At 39.7% G+C, this 18,170-nt stretch overlaps 1 protein-coding gene across 3 annotated transcripts in view; it reads left to right on the forward strand.

Annotated features, from left to right (window-relative positions):
• TTLL5 (tubulin tyrosine ligase like 5) overlaps nt 1–10,558 on the forward strand; it is a 125,886-nt gene extending 115,328 nt beyond the window's left edge. For all 3 annotated transcript variants that reach the window (XM_058842907.1, XM_058842916.1, XM_058842933.1), the window contains 2 exons: nt 246–331; nt 9,986–10,558. In XM_058842907.1, coding sequence (XP_058698890.1) covers nt 246–331; nt 9,986–10,026 — 127 coding nt within the window. In that variant the 3' untranslated portion in view covers nt 10,027–10,558. The remainder of the gene's footprint in view (nt 1–245; nt 332–9,985) is intronic.
• The last annotated feature ends 7,612 nt before the right edge of the window (nt 10,559–18,170 follow it).

Raw genomic sequence — 18,170 nt, forward strand, 5'->3', positions numbered from 1 at the left:
AATTAAGTGTTTCAGTCACACTGAAGTTTTCCTGGTGGCTTGACTGTTCATTTGTCCTGCTCTGCTTTTTTGGAGTCAGTTGCTGTCGCTGCCTTTTTCATACCATGTTCAGGCACAGCTTCATGGTTACAGAGCCAGTAAGATTATGTAAACTAGGGGAATTCTCATTTTTTTGTTTGAGACTTTTATTCTTCCTTGCTCTGTTACTTCTTATCTCTGTCTGATTTTATGGTTTTACCTCCTAGGGTCACCTCCACTGAAAAGCAACTGAATGGATTCCAGAACAGCCTTCACAGTGCTGCATCCTGTGAGCCAGGAACATATTCCACAGGTGAGTGACAGTGCCAAAGACTGTGAAAGTGGGGGTGGGCATGCTGGGATGCTTTCATCTTTTTCAAGATGAAAAAACTATCAGCAAGAAGAAACACAGCTGCCTCTTCTACATGTAGTGGTTCCTAGGTAACAGTCTGGGTTCAGCTGTGCAGGGAATTTATACCCCCTGAGATTAAAAAGACTAAGCAGAAGGGAGCAAAGGCTGAGTCTCATAGAGTTGGAAGACCCTTTAAAATATGGCTGGGGAGAAAAGAAACCACCTTGGCTCAAATGATTCCTTTTTGCTTTAGACTTTGGCTCAAGATGCTCTCTTGTTCAAGCTTGGCTTGTAATAAAGGCCAGGACATTCTTTACATTTTTCTTTGGTCTTGCAGAAAAGCTCTTAGTGCAGAAAGACATAACTGAGACTTGTGAATCAGCAGCATAGCAAAGTCAATCAGTAGAGGTGAAAGTATCCAATGGAAAATCGGAGAGTTACAGAATAAAATCTTTGTCGTTCCCTAGTGGCTAATTAATTCAGACAGGTTTATCTGCTGTTAAGTTCTCAGCAAATGAGGACCCAAACAGTTTTTCATTTATGCAGGCCTATTGGCAGGTAGAGCATAGTCTTGTAAACCCATATTACCTGTGGCTCACAGTAATTTTTGGTAGTGCTATAATGGAATATACAGATACATTGTGTTCCAGAATGCTTTGAAAAACTATGTTTCTGACCTTCTGTTTTGCAATGGAACTGTGAAAACATGACTTAAGTATCACTAGTGCAGTGATCTCTCTGTTTTCAGAAAAGAAAAGTTTGTGGGGAGGTGAACTGCCCAGTTCATCTCTTGGATATTTATATCTGAAACTTAAAATATGACATTTCCATTTTTTATGTCAGTGATTTTTTTGCTGATTTGCTAGCACAAACATTCAGCTAATGCACTTAACATACAGTTCCTAACTGCCTCCCACACTTTACCACCTGCCAAAAACTCCAGTTATCCTACCAGAGATTTTATAGGATGAATGGCCATAGCCAATATAAAACACACTATAGTATATTGGAATGTGACAGTGTACTCTGGCATATAATGATTATCAAAATAAATAAAATTCTGTTAACCTGGTGTTATATGCATAGTTGAATCAAAAGTTTTGGTCTACTGCATAGTGTAATTTAAGTTTTTAGTAAGTATATAAAGCAAGGTGACAGATAAATTTAAAAGTAAATGTAAAAATCAAGTTCTCAGTGTATTGACAAACTGGTTTGTTGAGTGGAGTTACATGAAGGTGTTTGTGTGCTGAATTCTGCCTTCTTCTTCACAGTTTCAAGAGTACTGTTACAGTTGCCACCCTGTAATTTTAACCGTTCCAAGAGAATCTCTCCATCCCCTCTGAATACTTTATGTGTGTCTGTGATAACTGTAGGTAGCATTTTGTTATCCTTTTCCATTTCTATGAATACCTATGCAGTGCATGCATGAAGATGGATGATAATATTAATGATGGTATGCAACAGCCAGAGCTGGAGCAATAATAGAGGCTAGATAACAACTATAAAATTCAGGGTAGTCACTTCTCTGTGAGTACTTGTAATCCAGTGAGAATTGAGAACTTCAGCTCATGTTTCCTTCTGTAGAACTGGTCTAGCTGCATTGTGCTAAACTACCTTCTCTAAAGCTGAAACGAAGGGTTAGCCTTGCTATTTAACAAGGAGTAATAGGGCTTAGGTTAAGCCCAGGTTTTGCTAGGGGTAGGCTAGTGGAACTATGGTGGGTAGGTCACTCAAAGCTTCCTTGCTACTAAAAGAGCTCCAAGAAGAGCACTAAATATTGCCATGATTAAACTAACTAGAGCAAAACGTTTATTCTTGGAAACTGGGGAAAGATATTTTCTTCAGCTTTGCACCAAGCCACTGGTATGTGTCAGAGGCTGTTGTGCCCAGTTTATGTGTCTCAGAAACTACTCTGCAGTCGTACTCCTTGCTGCAGGAACAGCTGTTTTTCTTCTTCACTCTCTCCATTGATTGCTTATACTAGGGCCCCAATTTCTCCTCAGCAGCAGTTTACTTGGGGTTACTGTTTCACATGTATTTAGTATCTTAGATACCAACTAGAGAGGTTGGACACACAAGTCATAAAGAAAATCACAGAATAAACTGCAAGCATTTAAAGACAGAAGGCTGTGAAAAACTGCAGTAGTAAAAGAGGAATCTGACAGAACCTCTGTATAAACATACAGATATTCAAAAATATCTGAGAAGCTTGAATAGGCCTTTTCTAACAGCCTGTCTGAGAATAGTTATGGGCCTCTGTGAAGAAGCATAAAGGTGTCACAAGTGATCTTACCTCAAGCCAGGATGATGCTCAGTGGAAGAGAGAGTCAGGCAGTATGGGAACTTCTAACTAGACTGTCCAGAAGACAGTTCACTAGTGGTTAGTGCTGCAATTGTAAAATAGCAGTTGTAGACACTTGTGCAGTGGGCTCAGGCTCTCGAGAACAGATCCTTTGAAATAAAAGGGAAAATAAAAGTCAACATTTCTGCAGGGTAGATCAGGATTCTGAAACAAGCCTCCACTACAATGAAAGTAGCCTCATCCTCATTTCATAGGCAGAGTTTGTGGGAGCTGTCTGTCACTGGTGTAATGAAAGAGAAGGCAGAGACCCTCGTAACCCTATACAGACAGGAAGCTGAATTTGCAAGATAGCAAATGGGGGTTATTTGTAGTGTCTGAAGAGACAGGTTTGTAGCAAAATTTGTGGAAGTTTAGCAGGATTTATTCTAACAAAGTTAGAATTAAAATTAAAATCTAAATTAAAAATTACTACCTCTAGGGAACATTTAAATTGCTTGTGACCTGAGTTTTCACTGAGCACCCAGCCACTAGTGGCTTTCTGAAAATACAGCCATTATCACATTGCTTTTATTCAGTGTTACTTTGAGGGTCCCTCAGCATTACATTGATTGTTTCCTGTTTCATGGAATTTAGCAAGTCAATTTGTATTATTGAAGCAAGGGTGATTTTGAATTGAAATTGAACCAGTTCTCTTTTCAAAGTCTTCAGAGTATAGCTGCTGAGTAACAGCTAAGATAAGTACTGTGGTGGGTTGTTCAGGTCCAGGTTGTCTTTAGGAGGCTGTGCTTGAGTTCAAATGATGGTCAGGCTGGTCTTTTTTGTTTTCCTATATATTTTAAGAATGTAAGGTGTATGGAGACATTTTGCCATGTTTTGCTGGTTTATTTTCCTTTTCTCTCTAGTGGCATTAGGTGAATAGTGTGTGAATTTGTTTTCTTGAGAAAGTGAAGATCTAGAAAAAAAAGGTGTCATTTTTCCACCAGAATTCAGCTTTTGAACAAGCCAGCAAGAAGTATCAAGGAATTTTTGTAGTTATGTGTCAAAATCTCAAAGTTAGAAATGTATTCTATTTATTATTTTTCTTTTTTTGAAAATGCTAACACAGTGGAGGTTTTAGGGAGATTGGGGGGTGAAGAGCCCTTTATGAAAACATAACAGCATAGTCCCAAGCAGCTTCTCTGTTCCTGAACTAGACTCCTGTCTGCAAGAGCCCAGAGATAGGAACAATCTGGAAGTATAGTTAACCCCTCAGTGCAGCTGTAGAGTAGGCACTCAAGATGATTTTATTTGGTTTGATTTCCAGAGGTTAACAGTAACTGTTGAGTTGCTGTATGAATGACACCTATGTCATTCTCCTTTTCTCCTTCATTTGCTGCAAGCTTCTTGACAGTTTGTGACATTTTTATTTTAAAAGCTTCAGAAGACAGAACACCTCTGGGGTTCTGTTTTGCTGTGACAAAGCCATAATGTACTAATAAGCTATATAATCACAAACAAACATGAATCATGATTACTGGGCAAGACTGAGGCCTGGCTCCAAACTTGACAGGACCTTCATCTTTCCATAATCAGACTGATTAACAGTAATGCAGTTTTATTGTGCTAATGTTTACATTACTAGTGTCCACGTAACATATCCACAGTGTCTGCTGAGAGGAGAAAAAAACCCATTAGAATTAGGGGAAGTAAAAATTAATAATATGCATTTCAAGTTTGACAGTGAAGACCACTAATTCATGCAAAATCTTGGATCTCTACCTAGTCGGGTTGAAAACATGAGTTCAAAACTAATTTATTTGTGTTTTAGTTCTCTGGAGAACTAAACTTGATACAGAGAGTGAGTGTCAAAACTCAGTCTGAAACTAGGATGAAACTTCTTGAGCTAGTTGGTAAAGACTTGTTTTTATTTCCCATGATTCTCAGTTCTGTAGCTGTGCTTAGTTGCAGGGTGATGAACAGTTGTCTGTTTATTTTGGACATTCACCTGCCCCCATATGTGCATGAATGCCACATCCAGAAAGTATGCAACTCTTTGAAATAAAGTGTGTTATCATCTTCAAGGGCTTAAAACTGCATCCTGAGCTACAAATAGACTAGAAGAATATGGGGATTAATAAAATGGTTTGGATCTAATCCATGTAGAAGGCAGGCTGCTATTCTTCATTTTCTAGTGATATCCTTCTTTAGGCTAAGGTGGAGAGTAGTGTCTGGATGCCATCCAAATATGATGAATGTGTAAGCAGTGTGGTCCAGTATGGAGCAATGAATGGAGCCTGCTTGTAAACTAGTGACAGTACTTTTGTACTTTTCTCACCATCTAGCACACTCCAGATTTTTTTTAATTTTACAGAAAATCTACAAGTAGGCTGTGTATTTCTAAAGTTTTTTATATCCAAGATTATTGTATGGACCTTCAAAACAAGGTCATGTTATTATATGTCTTGTTATTGGAGACCTGAAATTAGAGGTAGCATTGGAAGTGCTAAGTCTTGATTGGCCATTGTCTACCTACTGCTTGAATGTTATTCTTGAAATGCAGCCTCTTTAGATTCCTTTAGCAGGTATGCAGAGGTACAAGCTTCTAAAGTATCCCGGTCCAGGAAAAAAAAAGGCAAGTAAACACAGCAGGCATATAAACAAGACACATACAATCACTTTGTATTTTTTGGCAGACCTAAACAAACAAAAAAAAAAAAAAAGGTGTGGAATGTGGAGATTATTTTATCCACGAGTATCTCTCAACTCTCTTGGAGCATAAAGGGTGGGGATGGGATGTAATATGTACTGTTACCACTGTGCATGGTCTGTGTGAGACTTCCAGCCATTTGTTACAGTGGAGTGGAATTCCCAGCTGCCCAGCCTTGTCCAGGCTTCCTCAGCTTCTGCCAGGTTCCCTGCAGCCTTGGAAAGCAATAGATTGTTGAGCACCAATGTATTTATTTTTATGTTGTTACCACATTCCCAGGAGGAACCTTGACTATGATTTCAGCTGGTCTCACCACACTGTCCAAATCCCTCATCAGGAGCAGCTGGGAAAAGAAATCACTCAGGTTTCTACACAGCACATTGCTGGTATGCCTCCTCCGTCTCACTAATCCTGTTAATTCCAGTCTTCATTTGCCACCCTCCTGGTTCTCTATGTTGTTGGTGTGACTGACTGCACAAATGGTCTTCACTTTAAAAGATGACCTTCAAATGGGCACCTCGAGTAACCTCTACCTTAGTCTACTTTGACTACTCAGGCAGAAGGTATCTTATGACACAAAAGAGCAACTTTTGATGTCACCTCATTACTTATGCTAGTCCAGGAATGGAGTCATGATGAGTTCTTCCACATAAATCCTTTCAGAACCACCTGTGTGGCTGAGAAGCTCTGGCTGCATCATTGAAGAGGGAGCTCCTGTGTGATATCCAGCACTTTGCATCAAACTTTTCTGGTGCAGTTTCTCGCCCTGTGTATAGCCTTTGTTAACAGCAGTTCTGTCAGTATCTCTCTTGTGTTTCCATGCTGAGAAAGGATCATTGAGAAACAGAATTCATCCCTTTTATCATACTTTGGAAAGCAGTGAAGCTTGAGTTGAATCCTACTATTGTGCCTCCCTTTTTGGGAGGGCAAAGAATCAATTACAATGGAGGACATTTAGTTGCACATTTGTTCTTACAGTTATCTTCCTAAAGGCATTGTTTTTTTTATGTATCACAAAAACATCCTGAATAATTTCTCTCTTACCCCTACTGAATTCCACAGTTTTATAAAGAGGGCACACAGGAAGGGGGGAAAAATAATTTCACTCTCTGCTTTAGTTGATGAATCAGTCCCAGGTCAGATAATGACACACAAGCCTGTAGTACCAGATGGGCCAGAAGGGAAAGGAGAAGGGTAAAGAGGCTTTCTTTTTACCCCATTTCTTAGTACTTTTTGGAGGGGCAGGGAACCATTATCTTATGACTAACAATGAGCAAATATTGATGTTTCAAATCAGTACCTTTAAAATAGATGCAAGTTACCAACAGGACATGACTATGTTTGAGTTTACCCAGTTCTGAGAAAAGTGTATATAAGTCTCATTAAGTTTCAGCAGAGTGTAAAGTGCTGCCAGAAGCAGCGTTCCAGGCCATTCTTAGATGATGTTAAGAAGATAATATCCAACTCAGCCATCACCTCTTGGATAGAACTGAGGGTCAGTGTTCACTTATAATCATCAGAAATTATGTTTGTTCCTTAACTTGTGAGAGCAGCCTGCCTCTCAGATTTTTACTCAACTTTCTGCCTTTGTTTTATGAAAGGAAGGAGCCTTTTCCTGTTGCTGCTGGTCTTATGCCACTGAAAGGACATTCCACATCTCAGGACTCTTCCAAGAAAGCAGGAGAAAATGGAAAGAGCAGTCTTTAGAAATCAGCTTCCCTGTCAAAGAGCTAGGACTCAGCTTGAATTTTAGGAGCCTTTGCTTCTGACAAACTCTGAAGCAGGATAAGTAATGATTGCAGGCAATTGGCATTTTTGCCTGACTGGAGGCTGGGCATTGCTTGTTCTCAGCAGTGAATCGATGGCTAACTGCCTGTGTTTCCTTGCTGTTTTGGAAATGTCATTCAAGATCAGGTGTGCAAAGACTGGGGAGAGGTTATATAATATTTTGGCTGCTTCTGTCTCACATCTGGTACTTTGGCATTAAGCTACCTATAGAGGGGACGACTTTGCCCATCCAAACTGGATTTTGTTTTAATCTGGCATTGTTTTATTGAGGCTAAAAATAGAAGCCAAAATGTGTGTGAATAGGCTGAAATGTGTGTCTGAAGTTATGAAATGAAATGTGGGGAAAAGCCAGAGAAGAGAGAGCCACAGTGAACCAGGGAGTAGAGAGGTGAATAAGAGAAATCAGAAAGAAGGCTGTCAAGTACAGAAGGGCATTAGCAGTTGGGATGAGTGTGTGGTGTCTTTAACATGGAAAGCAGGAAGGCTCATGCTGACTTCCACTGGTATTTCTCTACTTGTCAGTGAGTCTGCTCACTGTATTTTTATGCAGGAAGACTTCTCTGGAATACAGTTGTACGTACTGTTCATGACATACACATCACACTCCCCACACACACTCAGACATCCACACCTCCCCACCCCCGAAGCAAATTTTCATGACTTGGAACTGCTGCTTTCCATTGCCTTCCTGGTCCAGCAAGTCAGGTTGAAATTGTGCCCAAAATATGGGAGAGGAAAGGCTGGCTTTCTGTTGTCAGCTGTCCTGGCTTGCTAGTGCCAGTCACCCATAGATATAAACCTCATTTATTTATTGCCTTTCTTAGTTATACTGTATATTATCAAGAGAATGCTGGGCATCACTCTGAGATCAGAAATTCATTCTGGGATAAAAAAAATCTGAATTTCTAGGATAATCTTAGCTTTTCAGGGAGAAAGGAAGTTCCTGTTTTCAACACTAGATTCAGGAGGCTTCAGTAGGCTGCTCAGTTATCCCACAAATGGGTTGTAAAAAATGTAAGTAAAAAGCTGTAAAAATACTGGCATGGATTCCTGACCCAGTACTGTCATCTAGCCTTGTGCTCTTCTCTTATTCCTGAAGCTTGGAAGCACAGTAGATTAGGTGCTGGTTTGTGAGAAAGGCAATCTACATCTATGCTGGGAAGGTCTGTATGGCACTGAATTTAGTGTGCAGATATCTCTTAAATGACTTCATGCAACTCCTTTGATTTTCTTGTGACTCAAAATCATATCCATAAAAGGGAGGTAATCCTTTGCTTCCCACTGTGACTGTTCTGAGTTTTTGAGGTGCAGTCATGGATGACATAATAGTGTGTAAACATAGGGACAGACACACGGGCAGATACTTTGACACCTCCTGGCAGGCAGAGAATAAAGGAGGCTCATGCTGTTGTATGTGGTGACTCACTGCAATGACTCCGTCACTGGAGAGAATCAACCCTTAATGCTGGCTGCTGTCAGCAATGAACTCTTTTTCTGTTCCCCCCACTAAACTGGAACCTCCATCTACAAGGAGGTGGAATGTTCACCAGTAGCTTTGAAGTTATAAAACTTCAGAGAATCATATATATTAAAATTTATGAAATTACTGATTTGTCAATGAGCCGCACCCTTGTTAGGAATTTACACGTTTACTTGCAGACATAAGAATGCCCCTCTCTGTGTTGAGTCCTCAAGGTAATCATGCAAGAACTCAAGGAAAGTGATTTTAATTCTGTTTGTGAGAAGAGACAAACTGTGCTGTGCATTTCTGTAGGAATAGGAAGGCTCAAACATCTTCAAAACAGGAAAGTGAGGTTGAAGTTGGCTGCCTACTCTTATGTGCCTTTGTTTCCTTAAATTCAGCATATTGCCAAGGGATACGTTTCTAGACTGGTATCCTATCTTAATACACATGATTGACAGTTTGATTCCTAATTCAGTTTTCAAACTTTCTGTGCAGTAACATAGCTGGCATTTCCACTTTCTAAACATCTTTCCAGATCCTCTGCTCTGTGATGTTTGGCTCTATGCTGGACTTTCAAGGAGAGTGTATTTTCTTTAAATATAGCAATATTTTTAATAAACAGCTCTCAACAAACGTCACTCATGTTTAGGAGCAAGCTGATGTGCCAAATACATGGAACAAGCTTTACCTACTAGATTAGCTGTAAAATGCAAGCAGTCCAAAATAAACTCGGTACATTTCTAAGTGTTTTCGATTTTTCTTTTTAAAGGGGTGTCTGAGGATGTTTAAGTAAGAGAAGCGAAGATGACATAGACATTTTCCCATAATGTGCCTAAATAGTAAAATGCTGCAGTATGTAGAAGTCAAAACTGTATCTTTATAATAATGGGGTGGGGGGAGGTCCAAGTTCCATATTCTGATTTTGTTTCTTTTTAAAGATCAACCTTTTCACACCCCTAGCTCTCCTGCACCAAGGTCCTCAGCATGTGTTGGAGTGGGGAAGTAGGCTCCTGTGCAAGCAAATGAGTGAAAGACTCAAAGAAAGAGATAAAGCATACTGATACGGAAGAAAGATTTAGAGGAGGGTGCATGTGAAGAGATGAGTCACATGAGTTGAAAGCAAGAGTGAAGGAGGTATTCTGATGCTTGAAAGGAATACTAAGAGTACTTTTTCACACAGTAGCTTACTACATTAGGTTTTGTTATACTGGTCTGTGATCTCATCTATTGTGGCAGAGAGGTTGAGTGATAGGGACACCCAGGTTTCTGGTAATGGCTGAGTTTTGCAGAGCAATGCAGCAATTTTTCCCACAAAACAGTCCTCCATGATTACCTGAAATCTTTGAGTAAAAAAACCTTGGTTTTTTTCCCCAGCTTCTTCTTGCAGAGATGGATTAACACAGAACTCCAGGTGAGGAATCCCAGGACTCGCTTCAGGTGTGGGATGAGGGAAGAAGCAGCAGCAGTGACTTCACACCATCACATTCCTGTATCAGCCAAAAAAGAGAGAAGAGGAGGCCTTGGTGAGAGAGCAGCCCACTGAAAAGAGTGTCTAAACAACTGTGAAAACAGATTATGGTGATATACCTGCAAGCTGAAATGAGTGAATGCTGCTGAGAGCTTCTGCTGCTGAGTCTTTGTCCCTTCCTTCCATTTCTTCTTGATCACTAACTGTGAGATCTTTGTGTAAGACAAGAGACCTTTCCTGCAGGTACTCTTCCTAAAGTCCAGGTTTGAACATAAAAGTCTCACCTGCTCAGCCATTTCAATCTGTTCTAGTCTGGTAATAGCCAAGATTCCATGCTTTCATCACATGGCAACCATCAGCAGAGAAAAATATTACAACATGTGACTAGAGAGGTCTGTGTTGGTTGCCATCTTGAATTTTGGCACAGAGCCATAGAAATTAACAGTTTAAATAAAGGATTTTCATTTGTTTGTTTTGGTTATAATTTCAGTTATTAATTCACACGCCCAAAATATTTTCTGTTGTTATACCGGACAGGATTTTAAATCTGTCTTTGTTTCACTGTGGGATACTTGTATTCTGTGTGGCTTATTTTGTATTTCTGTTTGTTTAGACTTTGTAAACTTTTTAAATTGGCTGATGTTTTCAGACCCAGGCTTGAACCCCAAGGCCCAGGTGGCTCTTATCAGTTGCAATAGTGTCTTGGTGGAGCACTCCAGTTAAAATTTGCCTAATGTTATGAAAATCAGTTTGCTTGTGTTAGAAAACAATGTCAGCAGCTGGAAATTGTATTGGAGAGAGATGATCCATCCATCCTTAAATGAACAGGAAGCAGCTTCAGCTCTGGCTCTTTGTTGGTGCCAAGTTAAAGGAAAACGCAGTATTTTGCAACTTCTGCCTTGTCCAACAGCAAGGGGTGTGATTGATAGTTCTCAAAGGTAAAAAAATCTTCTATTGCTTGTATCAGAGTCTTCAGAGATTGGATTCAACATCCTGTTTGATCTCTTTTCTTCTTCCACTTCCCCCTGTCTTTTCTAGTTTGTATAGTCAGTGTTAAGAGATCATTCACATGTGTTGACAAGTAGATAGTGATCAACCCAGAGGACTGACAGAAGAAATGATATCACAGGGGAAAGGTGTTTTCTCTTGAAATTATTATGTTCATGTTCACTCTTGGATTCCACATATTTTTTGTCACTCAAGACCAGATAAATTGTGAGAAGGTTAAATAATTATGTTCATATTAGTTTCACCATCACTTGCTTCAGGCATGAATTCATAGGAGAGAACACTCATTCTTCTATTTCTGGTACACTCACACGTGTGACACATTGAATACTTCACTTGTCTGAAATGCAGCACTTTGATAAAGCTGTTCCCTTCATTAGCGTATCATTCATTTTCATTAGACAATCACGATCGCATTCACTTTCTTCACATTTTTGTTGGCTCATGATTAGTGAAAGTTTAGTTGCAGAAGTTGTTAATTCAGACTTTTGCACATTCTCAGCAGCTGTGGGCTTCAAGACCTCATGTTCTCTCACAGCCTACTCTGCTCTGCGTGATATTGGCTATCATCTCCAGCTCAGTCGGAGGGGCTATTTCCATGGAAGATTTAGCTTCAGTAAATAATTCCATTCCTTTCTTCCTCCCAAAGGATCTGAGTTATCCTTATTCCACTGGGTTTTATGTACAGGATTGAGTAGCTGTAGGATATACATCCTTGTGGACCTCTCATCTCTGCATTTGTTCTGTAGTTTGTTTGTTCAGGTTATCACAGCCACTGCTGGAAACTGTAGAGAGGTTTGTGGGATAGAGATTTAGTTAGCTCGGGATAGGTGATTGTCTTGTAAGAATCATTGTCAGAAGCAACATTCTTACATCTTTGTGAAGAAAATTACCAATTAGTGCTGGCTTATTATGAACACAGGGGAATTGTTTTGTCAGCTTTGACAGTCTCCCACCTACTCATTTTGGGATAATGATTTGAACTTGGTTACAGACATTTTTCCTGAACTTCTTTACATTGCGTGTTAGATGCAATGTTAGCCAACCCCCACATCTGTAACTGTGATGACTTTGTAGCAGTATATTAAATATCCTGTCTGTAAGATTTTTTAAAATAATCAGAAAAATGCACAGTGCAGTCTGACACTTATTTTGAAGGGATGAATTTTGTCAGGAGCAGTGAAGACTTGCATCTTTTTGCCTGAGAAAATTTTTCTTCTGATTCCAACAAATAAAAAAAAACAACCTAGGAGTATCAAGTCTGAAGCCAAACACCTAGACCTTGAATTCCTGTTTATTCTCAGGATGTGCTCATCCAGAGCATCAGACAACATTCCTCTGTCTTGAGCATCTCCTGATCCCATCTCTGAACACAAATGCTGATATACTGGAAACATGTGCAATTGAGAATCAGGAACAAATTCTGCTATTCCAGCCTCTTAATATTCTGTTCCTCTGTATTCTTCAGCCTGGAGTCCATCTGTCTTTGTGCATGGTGGGTACTGTGTACCGAAGGGTAATGTATATTTTGTCTCTTTGCAGCTCTGCTACCTCCATGTCTGTCCCTTTCCATAAGCCTCTCAGTGCTGCAGTTAAGAGAGTCAATGGGGAAGCATAGAACTGTTTCCCACCCATCTTAGGAGAGAAGGCATGTTACAGGAATTTACAGGAAGTTTTCTACTATGAGGGAGAGAAGTAGAATAGCAAACCATTTTGGATATATAATAGTTGCACAATGGGAGTACAGTTATATGTGTTCCTCAAGTGTGTGGTTTTTTTTTTCTCTGTATTCATCAATGGTTCCATCAGAAGTGTCCTTCTTCACTGCATGAAAATTACTAATAGAAAGCCCCAACAATCATTCAGCATCCATCTCAGTAGTGACAGTGAATAATGTAATCAAAGGATCTCCCTCTTCTGTGATGTTTGTATCACTTCTAAATTACCGAGCCTGTTTTAGTGACAGAGAATCAGGCTTGTTAGTCTTGATAGCAGTAATGTGCACATCAGAGTTCTGGAGGCTGAACTGATGACAAGTTCATACCACATTTTTGTGCTGTGTTTTAGGTGATGAGCATACCACTACATAAAAATTAAGGGAAGGGATTTTAGATTCTCTCCTTTCCAGAAGAGCTGACTTGTGCTCAATACATCAAGTATCAAGTTTCCTTTTAATATGTTTTATCTTGACCTTTAAAACAGCCTCACAAGGCATGTGAGTGCCATCAGAGGGAGATTATGTTGTGACCCTAGACAAACCTCTTAGTCTTGGATGCCAACAAGAGGTACTGAAATTTCTATTCTCAAGACTAGGTATGTTTTTGGACAATCATGATTTGTTGGAAATGCTCCTTGCTATGATGTCTGCAAGGTCAACAGATGTATCTCTGATACTGGTTCCACATTGTGGAAGGAAGTTTTTGTATCAAGACCTTTGTTTACTAGTAGGAATCTCAGTGCTGTGCCTTTTCCTTGTAACAGATACTCTCCATGTGCATGGAGTTGAATGGTTGGCAGTGCTAGACTTGTTCTTTACCTGAGGAGCTCAGTGATGTACAGATGACTTAACAGAGCAGACTTGGATTCTCAGCGTGCATTCTCTAAGGCCTGTACCCTGTATTAATACAACACTTCCAGTAATTTTGGATTATTTGCTGGAAAAGAAAAAGTAGTCTGGCTCCTGTTTTATTTTTTAAGATTTATTTGATAAAACTGCCAAGGACTTTTTTCCTCAGTCAGTCCTATATTTGCTGATAATCCTGGGCTCACTATTTGAATCTGAATTGGTTATTTGTTGATGTGTAAATAGTTGGATTTTTTTGGTTGCAGTAAGTGGCTGGTTGATCCTCTTCAAATTATTTCCCTTCTGAACACATTATTCTCGTGGTTCTGTCATAAGTTTCTTCCAAAAGAATCTTCTGAGCTTTACTTGAATCTGGGGCTGTACTTTTTTTCCTTTTAGAACCTGATGTTTCTAGAGCTGAGACATCCTTGTTTACCCCAAACATCAGGAGAATCATATTTACTTTTGCAGAACTGAGATTGCTTATACCAACAGCTTAACATTAATAGTTTTCTTCATGCAGAAAGTGGTTAATTAGAAAAGAGATGAGCAAGAAGGTATATAAGGGAAAAGTTGAAAAAGGAGTAGTTGTTCACAATCATACTCACTAGAAGTAGGATCATCAAATGAAAATAACAGTTACAAGTTTCCAAGAAAAAAAAATAAAGGGGGGGGGGAGATGACAGCTTCTTTTTCACAGTATGTACTTGACCTATGGAATTTCTTGTTACAAGATATGAATGCAAGAAGGAGTATGTGGTCTGAAAAGACAAGTAGACAAATCCATGAAAAAGTAATCTCTTAGGGCATATTAAATATTAAAACTGAAAACCAGGAAGTTTCTAAGACTTTAGGAGTGTCACAAAGGGCTGTTACAAATTTTTACTTGTGTATCAGGCATGGGCTGTTGACCTCTGTCCAAGAAGAGCTAGACTAGGTGGTCTTGTAGTCTGACTTTGTATGGTTTTTTTTTTTTACTTTGACAGTTGCATTACAGACTACTAGAACAGCCAGGACAAAGCTACTTCCATGACAATGGCATGTTCCACCAGAATTCATCCTGTGGTGTTGAGTTTTCTTAAGAAAAAAAAAAAAGTGTTTATTGCTGACATATGCCAACTTGTCACGTGCAACTTGTCTTTGCTCTCACCTGGGTGGGCAGAGGCTTTCAGAATTATGAAACTTCTTTTAAAAGAACATAACAGACACCAAGATCTACCTCTAGACTAATTGGGATTTTGGAGGAAAGTAGGTTGCCATATGGATGGCTTCCATAATATGATCCTTGTAGACGGTTAATCGCATAAATATGGTAAAAAAACTTACCACTAACTGAAGCTTTTAAGTTATCTTATTCAAATACATTTCACTTCTTGCTATCTTTGTCTTCCAAAGAGCTTGAGTGCAGAGCACCTTCAAGGTGAATGTGCACAACCACAGCATGTCTTAACCTGGTAACTTGTTCCTTCCCGCTTTAGAACACTGCTGTCCTTTTCCAAAGGATGAAGTTTCCCTGCTGACTGTGAGATGAGTAGTTAGGAAATGCAGACTGGTCTCAAACTTGTTGGATTCTGAGTCTTCCTTTACAGTTGCAATGCAAAAGGACAGCTCCACTGAACTGAAGGTGACATGTAACACCAAGTCTGCCCTGAGGAGTCTGCTCTATTACCTTACCAAAAAAGGATTTTATTGGCCCTCATTGAAAAGGAGTTTTCACTGCTGTTTTGAATTAAAAGGGAAGAATCGCTGATCGCTGTGGAGACCCTGGTATGAAGCCTGTCAGTGGTATTCAGTGAATCACAGTGGTTCCCAAGGGAAAAGACTATACTTAACAGGGCCTCTTCTCTACAAGGCCACGCCTACAGCACAGACAGTGAGCTTGAGAAATCTTGTATTCTTTGAAAAAGAGTGGCTTCTCTATCTGACCTATCAGACAAATCAAATTTGCCTTAAAAAGACCAAATTTGATGCAGTTGTTGAGGATTTAGGAGCTGTTAAAAATGCGTCTTTTATTAACAAAATTTTTATCATTTGTTTGGGGCAGGTGAAAGAGGTGCTGTTATCTCTAAAAGCAATTTCAATACTATTTGACATTTTGCCTTCTGCTGTTCTGGGATGTGCAACAGAAGACAACCCCAGAACATTAGTTCAACTTGATGCCCCTGCAGGAATATTTTAGAAAATCTTATTTCACTGTACTTATAACAATGGTAAAGTGTAGTCTTCTTCCCACACACAAAGGGGAGACAAATTACAATACTCAGTGTAGTTATGTTCCAAAGTCATAAAATCTCCCCCAAGAATATTTTGGGGTTATTGAGCTGATCCCTATATCTTGAGTATTATCATGTCAAAAGTCAGGAGGGAGTTTTTGAAAAGTTTCTGTACTGACAAGTCAAAATGCTTGACTTCACTTCCTCATTCTACTCTAAAACGTTTTTTTTCTGAGTCTAGGGAAGAAAAATGACAAGGGATTTTTTCCACACCATTTCCAGTAATTACTGTGTGGAAAACAGTATGGGATTTACCTCATGGTTTTAATGTGGTTTTGCCTTATTTATATGATCTTCTTAAAAAGTTATGCTGTGTCAGATATATTTAATAGAATATATTTAGTGCACCTAGGATGTCTTAATACACCATTCTTCAAGGTACAGATAGTTTGCATCTGCTGGGAAGTTTTAGGCATCCCATTGGTGCCACTACTTACATTACTAATGCTGCCAGTTGCATGATGCTTCCCCCATTCAATCTGGGGTTGTCTTCCTTCCTGAAAGTGTTTTTGCCACTATTTCTAATTCCAGAAATTCAATGTGGAATACATTTTTTCTGTGATACCAGCCTGGATTTTTTTTTCCTTATCCACAAACCTACAAAATGTCTTCATATGTGTAGTAAAATTTTTGAAAATGATACAGGAATAAAGGTTGGTGGCTCACTCTGCCAAATTGTGGCCCAGGTCTTTAAAATGAAGGCAAGTAAAACTGACAGAAATTAAGACAATTTAAAATGTGTATTCAGCACAATGTAACTGCTGCCACACTACACTTTCCTGACATTTTATTGCCATCTCTTTTGTTTTGTTTCTCTTTGCTTTTTTCATTTTTTTTTTCCTGTTCTTTAGATTAGCATGACACAGAGCACTTAGCATGATAGTATCTAAATGAGATCTTCAGATCCTGAAGCATACTTAGAGATTTTTGTAGCAAGTCTTCTCTGAGGGGGCAGACATCAAATTGTGTCATGCAAGGCAGCTTGTTGCGAGCTGGATGTCTTTCAGAGACTCTTGTTGTGAGTCAGACTGTCTGCTACTTCTTTTCCTCTTCAAGTGGAGTTTCTTACAAATCCTTGAAAACAGTGGATTTCTCCCAAGCACCTAGTCAACCTGCAAGAGGATTTCAGCACTTCAAAAGGCCAAAAGTTTGTTTCAAGAAAGTGCAAGGACATGACTACCACGACATTCCCTGGTCATTACACTACATGCATTGCACAAATCCTGTAAGATATGCCCCTGGCTGCTTAGCAAATCTTTGTTTTGTCTGCTTCCTGAAGAGGATAATAACTTCAGGAGAAAAAATAAATCTTTCCTGAAAAATGTCAGGAAATCTGGTTTGATATGACCCAGCTGGTTTCTTTCATCAAGTGATGTATATGCATTAGCTATGATATATTATTATAATGCCTTATTTCTGAATCTGATGAGTGGATATCTAAACAGCTAGTGAGAAATGGCTGAGTGCTGGCAGACCAGAAAAAGGAAGTCTACTTTGCTTTCTGCAACACACCTAATGCCTACATGTTAATTTTTTCCTGTATTGGCCCCATGTGGACAGCAATAAGGCATCTTCCTTTTCCTCTGTTACACCTGAAAGATGGGTTGCCATCCAGAGGGACTTGGACAAACTCAAGAAGAGGGGCCATAAGGAACCTCATGAGCTGCAAGTACAAGGTGCTGCACCTGGGTCAGGGCAACCCTGGTATCAGCACAGTTGGGGATGAACAGATCAGAGCAGCCCTGCTGAGAAGGACTTGGGGGTGCTGGTGGATGAGAGGCTGGGCATGAGCCAGTCATGTGAACTCACAGCCCAAAGAGCTAAATGTGTCCTGGGCTGTATCCAAAGCAGCGTGGGCAGTAGGATGAGGAAAGGGTTGCTCTGCTCTGGTGAGACCCCACCTGCAGTGCTGTGTACAGCTCTGGGGACCCCAGCACAGGAAGAACAGGGACCTGTTGGAGCAAGTCCAGAGGAGGGACACCCAGATGATCATGGGGATGGAGAGCCTCTTTTGTCATGACAGAATGAGAGAATTTGGTTTGTTCAGCCTGGAAAAGAGATGGCTTAGAGGTGACCTAACTGGGGCCTTCCAGTACCTGAAGGGAGCCTACAAGACAAAAAGAGATTTTTTTACAACATCATGTGTGACAGGACAAGAAAGAATGGGTTCATACTGAAAGAGTAACTTAGATTAGATATTAGGAAGAAATTCTTTACTGTGAGGTTTCTGAGGCACTGGAACAGACT

Source organism: Poecile atricapillus, chromosome 1, assembly GCF_030490865.1.
Source record: "Poecile atricapillus isolate bPoeAtr1 chromosome 1, bPoeAtr1.hap1, whole genome shotgun sequence".
NCBI classification, from domain to species: Eukaryota; Metazoa; Chordata; class Aves; order Passeriformes; family Paridae; genus Poecile; species Poecile atricapillus.